The sequence below is a fragment of the Urocampus carinirostris genome, chromosome 16, assembly GCF_059441175.1.
Source record: "Urocampus carinirostris isolate Australia breed hairy pipefish chromosome 16, RoL_Ucar_1.0, whole genome shotgun sequence".
Lineage (NCBI taxonomy): Eukaryota > Metazoa > Chordata > Actinopteri > Syngnathiformes > Syngnathidae > Urocampus > Urocampus carinirostris.
In genome coordinates this window covers 36,839,417-36,851,692 of record NC_142364.1, presented here as the reverse complement: position 1 = coordinate 36,851,692, position 12,276 = coordinate 36,839,417, and the positions used below count along the sequence as shown (strand labels likewise).

The window sequence follows — 12,276 nt, the reverse complement described above, 5'->3', positions numbered from 1 at the left end:
GATCTCCCGTTCCATCCTACCCTCACTCGTGAACAAGACCCCAAGATACTTGAACTCCTCCACTTGGGGCAAGACCTCCTCCCCGACCCGGAGGGAGCATACCACCCTTTTCCGACTGAGAACCATGGCCTCGGACTTGGAGGTGCTGATCCCCATCCCGGCCGCTTCACACTCGGCTGCGAATCGCTCCAGCGAGAGCTGAAGATCACGGCCTGAGGAAGCCAACAGCAACACGTCATCTGCAAAAAGTAGTGACGCAATGCTGAGGCCCCCAAACCGGACTCCATCCCCGCCAAGGCTGCGCCTAGAAATTCTGTCCATAAAAGTTATGAACAGAATCGGTGACAAAGGGCAGCCCTGGCGGAGCCCAACCCTCACCGGGAACGAATCCGACTTAGTGCCGGCAATATATCTGTCAGGTTTATCAAGTCGGAATTTCTCAACCTCACGCACCAACTCGGGCTCCTTCCCTGCCAGAGAGGTAACGTTCCATGTCCCAAAAGCCAGTTTCTGTAGCCGGGGATCGTCGCGCCAAGGACCCCTCCCTTGGCTGCTACCCAGCTCTCTGCGCACCCGACCCCTTTGGCCCCTCCTACAGGTGGTGAGCCCATGGGAAGAGGGTCCCACGTCGTCCCTTCGAGCTGTGCCCGGCCGGCCCCCGTGGGTAAGGGTCCGGCCACCAGGCGCTCGCCAGCGGACCCCACCTCCAGGCCTGGCTCCAGAAGGGGGCCCCGGTAACCCGCGTCCGGGCGAGGGAAATCGAGGACCAAAGTTTTGTCTCATCATTAGGGGTCTTCTGATCTGCGTTTTGTCTGGCCACTCACCTAGGACCTGTTTGCCATGGGTGACCCTACCAGGGGCTTAAAGCCCCCGACAACATAGCTTCTAGGATCATTGGGACACACAAACTCCTCCACCACGATAAGGTAGCAGATCAAGGAGGAGCAAACACATACAATAACAAAGAAAATAAAAGGGAAAAAAATAGCAAAAAAATAGCAAAAAAACACACACACACAAATTTCTGGACCATGGCCAACCCAATTGCCCAAACACCCAAACAATTTAGGCACGTCGGCACCTAAGTTGGTCATGCTTTCGTCCCTCCAGATGAAACGGGACACCAGAAAGCGGCCATGTCACTCGGGTCAGGGTGACACAACACACTCTTTTGTTCAATAGCAGGGCCCGACAGCTTTCACTAGTTTACCCCTGCCGCATCATACGGGTGCCCAGCCCATCCTTAAGAACGCGTCCACAATCCCACTATCCTTTCACAACACCTCTCCACTCCTTTCTATCACCAACAAGAGCTCTAGCTTCCATTATATTTAGTATATTTAGACCTCTTTCCTGCAGTGCACTCACAACACCATCCATCCACGTCAATCGCGGCCTTCCTCTTGGTCTCCTTCCATTGATTTCAATAAAGTTAAGTGTAACTTACTTTTGGAAAATGGGCTTCAAGAGGTCCTCCTCTTTGGTGGAGAGTGGCCGGAAAAGAAAAAGCTATCCAACCATTTTCTCAACCGCATCAAGCTTTCTTATTCCACTTTTCGTTTAACAAGAAATGGCTCGCCTCTTCTTTCCACGTTACACCAACAATATTGAGTGGATGCACATGATATTAAACAATAAAAATGAGTTCTTCGCGCGCTGGAGATAGTATAGACATAGACAGTATAGAATGTTTAAACACAAACTAGAAAGAGGAAGCTCTTTTTTTTTGTTCCGGGTGGATGCTGAGTGACCTCTCAGAGCGCCACACGCTGGTGGCGGCAGAAAGAAGCACTACAGTACTCTCCTGTTCTCGGAAAAAGGTACACACAATACAAAATCTAACTTACAGCAATGTCCAGATATTTTTGACATCCAGAAAGAAATGTTCGGATCTACCGTTTTTCGTAAGTCAAAAGGTCGTAAGTAGGGGAGCGTCTGTTTTACTTGTTAAGTGGGCCAAATCAAAATCACTGGTCGTGGTCTCACAATGGCCCCCTGATGCAAGGCACATAGTTCTCCTATTGCCCCACTCCAGAAAGACCTTTTGTTTTTATTTTGTTTGTTTTACCTGTCTGCTCTTCTCTATTCAACCGACTCGAATCCTGCTCAAAATATTTCAAATTCTTTGACATACAACAACATAATTTAAAAGAATCACAAATAGTTACTTTTCCTGGTAACAATTACTTTCACTATAGAGCAATTCAGCTACTAACTCGGTTACTTTTTGGAGGAAGTAGTGAGTAACTAGAACTAATTACGTTTTTAAACTAACGTGTCCAACACTGGATGTTTTTATTTCACGATTAAGCCCTTGCTTCGAGTCCTTGAAAATAGTCTGTTCTGTTTTTGTTCAATTCCTGTTTTAAATAAGAAACAAGCTGACACACTGCAGCTGGTTTAAGGGTAAAGAGGAGAAACAAATGTTTTGAGGTTTTAGTGGCTGCAGGATATATGCACATACACAAACACTTAAAACTGAGAGAGGAAAGTGTTGAAGTGTGCCAGAAGGCCCTCCGTAAAAAAAAAAACCCTAATAGATGGACCCCTCAGCTCTCAAAGAGCCCTTTCAAGGCAGAAGCAGAAGGCTGTTGGAATGCAATAGCAAAGTTCATATACAGCCCTGGAAGAAATATTTATAAGGTCTAATCACTGCTGCGCAAAACTTGGGATGCAAGTAATCATTCACATTTGCTGACTTCTTTGACAACTGCAACAAGGTGGAGAGAAATTCATGTCTATCCAAATCAGATTCTGTGAGGTTCTTTGAAGCGCAACCAAAAACGAGTGCTACAAAGGAAGAGGATAAACTATGGGGACTCAAAGTGACCATTTTTCTTCACTTTTTTTTGCCACGCCTTTTGCGAAGAAAAAAAAAGATGAACCAATAAAAAGTAAAAAGGGGGGAAAATAAAATAATGTAAAATGAGAAAAAAGAAAGAAAAAAAAGAATATGAAAGACAAATCAAAAGGAAAAATTAAAATTAGACAAAGGGAAAAAAACTCAAAAAACAGTAAAAAGAAAACAATAAAGGGAAAATGAAAAGGTAATAAAGCACAAAAAAAGAAAATTAAGAGAAGAATAAAAGAAAAGGACAAAAATAAAAAGGGAAAAACGGAAAAAGAAAACAAGAAAAAAGTAAAAGAGGAAAAAAGAAAAAAATAGGTAAAGAGAACTGCTAAAACAGAAAGCACAATTTTTTAAAAAAAAGGACAGGATTTTGTTTTTTTGAAACTACCTCTTTACTAGTGCACTTGAATATCTGTGCAGGTGACCCCAGGCTTTCAATGGATGCACAGAGTGGAGCTGCCCCAACAATTGAAGGTAAAATATCCAATTTACTCTTTGTTGCCCTCGATTGCTACAATCTGAAGGCAATGCTCAAAATACGCCGACACAGCAAAAAACTTTGACCATGTCACTGACTAAAGACAACACGAATTGCAGCTTGGTCAAAGATTAGTGTCAGAATTCCTACTGGTGCTTGGAATCCTAGAAAATGTTTTCAAGTTCAGGACATTTTTTTACATTTTGGGCGAAAGAGTTGAAAATGCTTAAAGTTGTTGCCATTGCCATGTTTCTGACTAAATAGACCACACACTCAATGAAGAAACATTTTGTTAAAAGTTGATGAAAATGACGCTTTGGTAGTTTGTCATTATGGCATTGTCATGTAAAGCATTGCTGCCTTCTACTGGTCGCATCCAAGAGGACGGAACTATTTAGAAAACGGGCTCTTTTGGCTTGGTTTACTGAGAAGAGCCCAACTGGCTCCTCAGATTATTTTCTTTAATGATATGATATCAATTATGATAAAACATTATGTACCAAAATATTTAGTAATTTCATATGTTTTTGCAGGGGATTCCTGCAAAACACATGGACTATAATCCAAAATATTCACAGATCTACCCAAAAGTTTGTAAAATACAAAACAATTATAGCTTTTCACGCACTGACCAGATTCAAAGTCACAAAATCCCTGCAAAACAATAAAGTTGAAATTAAAAATATTAACTCTTCAGAGTTAATAATAAATATATGATAAAACGTAAAAACAAATAACAATTGGGCCATTCTATTTTAACCAATTTAGACACAGATCCTCTGAAAAACATGCAAAAAATATAAATTGAAATAAATAAAAGATCAGCAGTCTCTAAGATTGAAAGATTGAATGCACGCAGCTTCTGAGCAATCAATATCATTAAAATAAGTCCAGATTTGGCTAATTGTTCTGCTTTTACTCATACAGTATGTTTTTTTTCTTCTTTTTTAAGTATTCTGTATTGAAATCAATTATTAACCAACACCTATAGAGCCCTTTCGGTTATTGTAAACGAGCGTGACATATATAAGCTGCGCGTGCATTGTTGAAGCAGAATGGCAATGTTTAAGTCAGTTTTTAGCAGCCCATTCACACAAAAAGATCAAAGATAGGAAAAGCACAAAATAGCACAAAGTACGTGCTGGCAGCAAGACAGCGACTTTATTTTAGTCATCAAAGTCAACAAAAGAAAAGGTTCTTTTGGTCGGCGCTGGATTTTTTTGAACGAATCCTGTAGGGTTCATTTCCCTGCAAAGTTCAATAGGGATGTTACTTTTATTGACATAATTACTGTTCATTTTAAAGTTTAGTAGACACTCAAAATAAGGACAGAAAACTATAATGGATTTTGAGCTGAGAAAATATTTAACTTTCAACTGTACCCCACCTTCAAGGTGTTACATGAAAAACTATAAATTTGGTTAACTTTTGTTTAATAATCCTGTTGTATTTCTTTTTTAGTATAATGACCGGTCGTTTAATCTAATTCTGGTTAATATTCCCATTGTTGGTGACAAAATTTACTTTCATACTTAATATAATAATTGAAATATGAAGAAAGTAACTAGACGACCAGTGTTGGGCACACTGCTTTTAAAATTAGTTAGTTATAGTTATTCACTACTTCTTCCAAAAAGTAACTAAGTTCGTAACTGAATTACTCAATAGTAAAAGTAAGTAGTTGCGAGGAGAAGTAACTATTTCCGTTACTTCAAAAATAAGTTGTTGTTTGTCAAATTTTTTTAAATTTTCGAGCGGTATCCAAATCAGTTAAATAGAGAAGACCAGACACGTATTTGGGTTATAGATCCTTGTAATATTTATTGCACATCACCAGCAACAGATTTATTCTACAGTTGAAGTGCAACGAATATAAATAGTAAACAATAGAATTAAATAACAATCAGCAGTAAACAATATAAAGTGAATTTAGTCAATTTAACGCTCACAAACTGAGACCAAGTAGAAATAGGCAACTGCACTTCAAATATTTTGTTCACAGCAAAAGTCAACAGTAAAACATTATAAAGTGGTAGCCTTTAAGTGGATTTTTAAATGTTTTAGGATTTTACAATAAGAAATATTGCTATTGCATAAACTATGTTTTCCCCGTCTGAAAAAAGTACTGAATTAATTTTAGGGTTTATCAGTCAATGGGGCTGCTAGAAATGGACTTGACACTGCAGTTTTTTGTTACTTTAACTGTTTTATTTGACTTTTCCAAGGTTACTTTCTTGAGTTCCTGGAGCCCGTGAACAATATCACTCACTTCCAGGGTCAGACAGCCACTCTGCACTGCAAGGTGGCTGGCAACCCACGGCCGACAATTCGCTGGCTTAAAAACGATGCCCCGGTGGTCCAGGAGCAGGGACGCATAACTGTTCGTAAAACAGATGCTGGATCCAAGCTTCGGATCACGGATCTTGACACTACAGACACAGGATATTATCAATGTGTCGCCACCAACGTATATAAAGTCATCTATGCCACGGGGGTCCTTTATGTCAAGCTAGGTATTCTTTATATTGACTATGAATCTATTACAGTATTACATGTATCGTACATGTTGAATCTTCTTAACATTTGTGCTTTAAAAAATAAACTAGAACTCTAAATGAAATAATTATTTTGTCATCTTAATGAACAGGTCAGATGCCTACACACGGGCCAGATTATACGTAAGTGAACATTTTTTAATTCTTTTTGAATTAGATTGAGTATCTTTACATGTAGTGTTGAGGAATGCCTAATTTCCTATCTAAATAATAATGTCCAAAAAGATTTTGTTGTATTGTGTTGCTACATTTTTGTAATGCTTGTAACTTCATAAATAAGCAATAAATCCAGAGTTGGGGTTTTGGGGTTTTTAAGGGTTATTGTTCTATCTTCGTTATTCATTATCCATTATCCGTTATCGGTCAGTTCATAATACGCTACAAAGCCTAGGAGCCGGGACACTTACTCTCAGCCAAAAGGCCAAGCTAAGGTCCTAGCCCTAAAGCCTTGCTGCGATCATTGCGAATGCACCGTTCCCGGACGTACTGCAATACCGGGCCGATGCGTGGAGTGGACAGAGCAAGCTCTTATTCCATCTCCGGATTGCAAAAATCAAAGATCATGGCAAAGGCCAAGCTAAGGACTGACATAGCATCAAAGCCACAGTCCAAAAACAACAAGGCCAAGCTAAGGACCTAGCATCAAAGTCTTGCTGCTACATTTGGTAAAATGTGTCATTATTTTACATTAAGGACTTGTTACATTTATGAGTTACATCATTTCCTTTGAGGACAGACATTTGTTTAAGGCAGGGGTGTCAAACTCTTTTTAGCTCAGGGACTAGTAGATAAAAGAGTGAGAGAATAAAATAGAGAGAACCAAAGGAAGAGAGAGAATGAGAGAAGAAAAGAGATTAAGTGAGAGAGGAGAGGGAGAAAGGGAGAGCAATAAGTGAGAGAGGAGAGGGAGAGAACGAGTTAGATAGAGAGAACAACAGGGAAAGAGAACAACAGAGTAAGTGAGAACAAGAGGGCATAAGAAAAGAGAGAGAGAGAGAGCGAGAGAGCGAGAGAGAGAGAGAGAGAGAGAGAGAGAGAGAGAGAGATCAAGTAATATAGCTCCAGTTGCTTTGCGAGTGGCATCTAGCTCTGTCCATAAACTGGTAAATAATCTACTACAGGTTAAATATACAGTGAATTAAGCATGAATGCACAGATGACCACCTGCTCATCTTTGGGAAATTTGACTTAAGCCGCTCAACCCTTACGACGAAATCATACGTTAAAACGGATTAAGGCTGCACTTTACTTAGTGTAAAATGAATTATACAAGCTACGTCTGGCTAACTACTTGAAAAAGCCTTACTAGGTATGGTTGATTTTTATGTCGCTATGTCAGAAATGCCACACTTGCATTTTTACTGTAAATGTATAGTTTTAATTCCATGCTGTTGGTGAGCATTGTACATGCATAAGCACCTCTCACCATTATATTATTTAGGGGCGTTAATCGCACACGCAAAAGAAACAAATATACATATTTATGATAGCATGGGAAATGTAGCAGGTGTTATCTGTTGATAGTGAGTCCAGGCACAAAAACACCTTGGAAGGTCTTGATGGTTACTGCTTTTCAAGGTTTTTCCCAAGTAAACAAAGAGAACTGAAGGGCACTCTTGTTTATCAACAGAAGCATTCAAATAAGTTTAAAAAATGACCACAACTAATTGAGAAGCACTGACCCAAAGAAACAGAGTTGGACACAAGTGAGCAACTTACATTCTCTCCACTGGATGTCAGAGGTCTCGTGTAAAATAGGGAGTAGATTCTGTCACCTGGAAGTGGCTTCTCATGTAAAACAAATGCTCTTTTGTAATGAGAAGAGGCAGATAAAGTGGGATGGCCATCTTATCAAAATGTGTCATTATTCCTTGGTCACTTCACTGGTGAGATATTTTGTGCACTTTTCTATAGATAAAGTCCTATAAATGACCCACGACATATTAAAGCAGATTAGGCATATTCGGTCCTAGGGCTACATGACCTGCATGTTTTTTTGTTTTTTTTTTTTCAACTCGGGTAGATACAAATTAGAATAACCTGAAGAGGATAAACCTCCAAAAACATGAAGGAAATGTATCCCCTGAGGACCAACAGATTCCCCAAAGTGACTGGGGAATCAGAAGTCCAAGTTTTCTTTCCAAAACCTTTTGCAGCTGTTTTCCCATTCCCAGATAAGCAGAAGGATAATTGGATTAATGGATGGATGAATGGATGGATTAGTCCAACCACTGCTTGTTTTTATAACTTTGATGTGTTTTGTTTTAGGTCAAATGAAAAAGGGTTTTGCCAACCGTATCGTGGCATAGCCTGTGCACGCTTCATTGGGAATCAAAGCATTTACGTGGAGTCTTTACAGATGCAGGGGGAGAGTGAAAATCGCATCACTGGTAGGTTTTTTTTTTCCGGTGGGGGGATATGTTTTGAATATCCAGGCAAGCCATTGTCAATTCAACAAAGTAACTTTTTTTTTTTGGTTCTTTCTTCCAAGCTGCATTCACAATGATTGGCACCTCTACACATCTATCAGACCAATGCTCCAAATTTGCCATCCCTTCATTCTGCTACTATGTCTTCCCTCTGTGTGATGAGAGCTCCCGGGCTCCCCGGCAACGTCAGCTCTGTCGAGATGAGTGTGAGGCCCTGGAAAACGAGCTGTGTCGCTCAGAGTATACTATTGCTCGATCCAATCCAATGATCCTCATGCAGTTGGAGCTTCCCAACTGTCACCTTCTACCCCTTCCAGGAACAAATGACGCTGCTTCATGTATGAGAATAGGAGTGCCACCAGAAAAACTCGGACCATGTAAGCAATAGTAATCAGACTAGCACATAGAACTGAATAAATAGGGTCATTCTCATAGTGGGTTGCATTATGTTTTACAGATTACCCCTCAGAACAAAGCTGCTACAATGGAAGCGGGGCGGACTACAGGGGGACTGTTAGCATTACTAAATCTGGCCACCACTGCCAGCCCTGGAGCATTCAGTATCCTCATAGTCACCATCTGTCTCAAGACTACCCTGAACTATGGGGGAGTCATAACTACTGCCGGAATCCGGGAGGGCAAATGCAGGCTCCCTGGTGCTTCACTTTAGACCCTCGAGTCAGGGTGGACCTTTGTGATATAACACCTTGCAGTAAGTACAACAATGAAGGTTCATGCTTCTCACAACTTTTATACCTATGGTACCACCCAAAAAAAACACTAACTACAAAAAAATGTAAAATTGTGCGTCTTGAATCCCACTTTAAGAGTGCTTCTGTAACGCCTGTTATCTATTCCAACCTGGTCATCCTGGAAGGGGGATTACTACTTGTGAGGCCCCTTCTCAAGGTTTCTTTTTTCCTCACGCTGAGGTCTTGAGTTTTTCCTTGCCCGCATGTTGGTTTAAGATCAGGCGATGGTGTAATTGTAATCCTGTGCAGTCCTTTTTGTGATTAAGGGCTGTACAAATAAATGTGACTTGATTTGACTTGAACATGAAAAAGACCAAACAAGTAAAAAAAGGAAAACATGAAGATGTGGCAAGAAAAGGTACCGTATTTATTTGTGCATGAAGTGCACACCTTATATCTGATTAAAAGTCAGTATTCAATTCAGTTTACATTTTCTCAGCTGACAATTAAGCATTGTCAAATGACAAACGTTAATTATTTTCATCAAGGATTAATATAATTTAACAACAATATTAACTATGAACACAATACCGTCATAAAACTTGCAATGTATTTGTTCGATGTCCTTCAAATTCTAAATGAATAATCATCAGACACATTAAAGCGTTGATTCCCTTGTTGTGCTTTTTGGCGTTTATTTATATCTTTCAGGACAACTCTCCTTTTTCTCCATTACTCCAGCATTAATCTCTGGTACCGTGAGTAAAAATCTTGTGATGAAATGATAAAATCTAATGACACGTGCATCTATATCACTGATGACTATTCTTTAGGATTCAGCACTCTCTCTGCCGTGACCTACATTTGATTCCCGTTACAGCCAATGATTTGCAATTGGGGTCAGCAATACTTTTCGACTGAACCATCTTTGCACTATTATAGTAATTTACAACTGTAAAACTTCGTGTGTAATGCACACCCAAACGTTGAATTATTTTCTTGGTAATAAAAAATGCATGCTATACGGTACATGGTATGGATGAGGACAAGAACTTGAAACCACGAGAATTTGAAGAAAAGCAATGAACTTTTAAGTCATATTCAAAAAAGGCAGACTTGTATTCTGTCAGTTATGAGCTCAGAATATTCAAGATGTAAACAACAAATATTACTGGTAGATATCCTAGATGGATATGTTATTGACCTGTTTTTCAGAAAATTGTGCTATGACAAAAATGATGACAGTGTCCTGGTGGAGGCAGCAAATCAGCTAGTTGTAATTAATGCAGTCTTTGCCAAACAATTTTGTTACCTGACCCTTGGTAAAACCCAATCAAAAATATGTTATCGTATGTGCTTTTAAATGTTTGCTACTTCATATTTCTTGCCATTTAGGGTTTGTCTCTCCATTAGTGTTGATCTTGTCAAATGTCGTCGAATTGAAGACAGTTGGCAAGGTCGGGGACCTTCTTCGTTTTCTTTACAACTCAGATCTGCTAGTTCAGAAGGGTTCTTGTGCTCAAATACTGGCATGAAGTCTTAAAAGTCTAACAAATTATTCACTGTTAAACTACGCCTGGCCAGACAACATCAGACAAGGGGACAGAACACACTTGGCTGAGAGTGCCGATTGGATGACATGAGGAACTAGGAAGACAAGCACAAAGGGCCATGACAAGACTTGACGATACAGACTATGACAATAGGGACACATCGTAACTAAGATCTAACAAATAACAATAGAAACACTGACATGACAGTTGCACATAAGAATTAAATATTGATCAAGTATTAGCATTTATTGTGCCATCTTAAAACAAAATCCAGTTTATCCACAAATAACGGGTCTTGTTACATGATTCTGTTTGAGATCTAATTATTTATTCATTGATAATCAGCTTAAACAAACCACACAGAGTGGGCTGATACCGGTCTTTCCTCTTCCGGCTTAATTTAACCAACTTTTATACAATTGGAAACTATTCTTCTGAATGTTGGGCTCTATGATCCCATACAAAAAAACACTAGATGGCAGTTTTACATGTGTTCTTCAATTTGTTTTGATAGACAACGATACATAGTAATGTTGCAAATATAATTCGTACGTGCATATTGCAAGGACATGGCTAACTCAAGTAAAACTATAAATTCATGTTGGTTTATACTCTGTTGCTCTTAATGAAATACTTCAAAGGCCTTGACTCACGGACGTATCTTTCTTTCACAGAACCTCCAGAGAACCTCCGAAAGGAGATTGTGTTGATTTTAATCCCTGCAATTGCCATCCCTCTTGTCATTGCTTGCCTCTTCTTCCTGGTTTGCATGTGTCGAAATAAGCAAAAAGCACCAACAGACACGCCGCCTCGCTGCCAGCTCAGTAGCTCAACTAACCAAGACATTGAGATGTCTCTGCTAAACCAGCACAAACTCCAGGTGAGACAACAGCAGGATAGGAGTTCAACTGTCTTGATATAGTGGATAGTAGTATAGTAGATTGGGCTCATTTTTGTTAGGTTATCTCTTCAACATCTGATTTCTTTTGAAGGGCTGCAATATTTATCAATTGTTGGGTGACAGTTTAAAAATTTTGTTGAACACTCACGGAACTAAGGTTATTGTTGAGGACTACAGGAATTTACCCACAATGCCAACATAGCCTGACCATCATAAATGGTCAAGACAGCCAAAAACCTACGCCAGATGTATAGTATACAGTAGTGATAACACTATGCCATATAAAGAGTGATTAATAAATCAATTTAAAGGCTAAGTCATAGTTTTTAAATTCCAATCACAATGAATTGTGTCATGATGTGGAATATATACACCGTAAATTCCGGACTATAGAGCGCACCTGATTATAAGCCGCACTCACCACATTTTAAGAGGAAAACCGAATTTGTACTCACACAAGCCGCACCTGTATATAAGACGCATGCGCCCACATTGTAAAATGTAACACAAACACAAAATTAACCCAAACCCGACTCTAAGTCCTGCGATTGTAACTGAATTTGGTTTGGTTTGAACAATTTTATTGACACTATTAACAGCAACATCAAATAAACAATGTGAGGTGTGAACAATTTTTCTCGACAATTTTAACAGCAATTAAGCATATTCACAATTTCGTTATATCTGACAATATGACGTTTTAACAATTTATTTCGCCATTTTTAACAGCAATTAAACACACAATTTCATTATATCATATCCCAACAATATGAGTTTTTAACAATTTTTATCGACACTTTTAACAGCAGTTAACCAA

General features: G+C 39.3%; 1 protein-coding gene and 1 pseudogene across 2 annotated transcripts in view; one reads left to right on the top strand and one right to left on the bottom strand.

Annotated features, from left to right (window-relative positions):
* Nucleotides 1–12,276, top strand: part of ror2 (receptor tyrosine kinase-like orphan receptor 2) — a 64,336-nt gene that overhangs the window by 47,142 nt on the left and 4,918 nt on the right. The window contains exons 2-9 of one of the 2 annotated variants that reach the window (XM_088355664.1): nucleotides 3,272–3,325; nucleotides 5,555–5,842; nucleotides 5,977–6,007; nucleotides 8,153–8,274; nucleotides 8,376–8,690; nucleotides 8,771–9,025; nucleotides 9,717–9,758; nucleotides 11,233–11,438. In XM_088355664.1, the coding sequence (XP_088211790.1) occupies nucleotides 3,272–3,325; nucleotides 5,555–5,842; nucleotides 5,977–6,007; nucleotides 8,153–8,274; nucleotides 8,376–8,690; nucleotides 8,771–9,025; nucleotides 9,717–9,758; nucleotides 11,233–11,438 (1,313 nt within the window). The remainder of the gene's footprint in view (nucleotides 1–3,271; nucleotides 3,326–5,554; nucleotides 5,843–5,976; nucleotides 6,008–8,152; nucleotides 8,275–8,375; nucleotides 8,691–8,770; nucleotides 9,026–9,716; nucleotides 9,759–11,232; nucleotides 11,439–12,276) is intronic. The other variant, XM_088355665.1, reaches the window with a different exon arrangement.
* LOC148351238 (U2 spliceosomal RNA) lies at nucleotides 6,346–6,465 on the bottom strand (annotated as a pseudogene).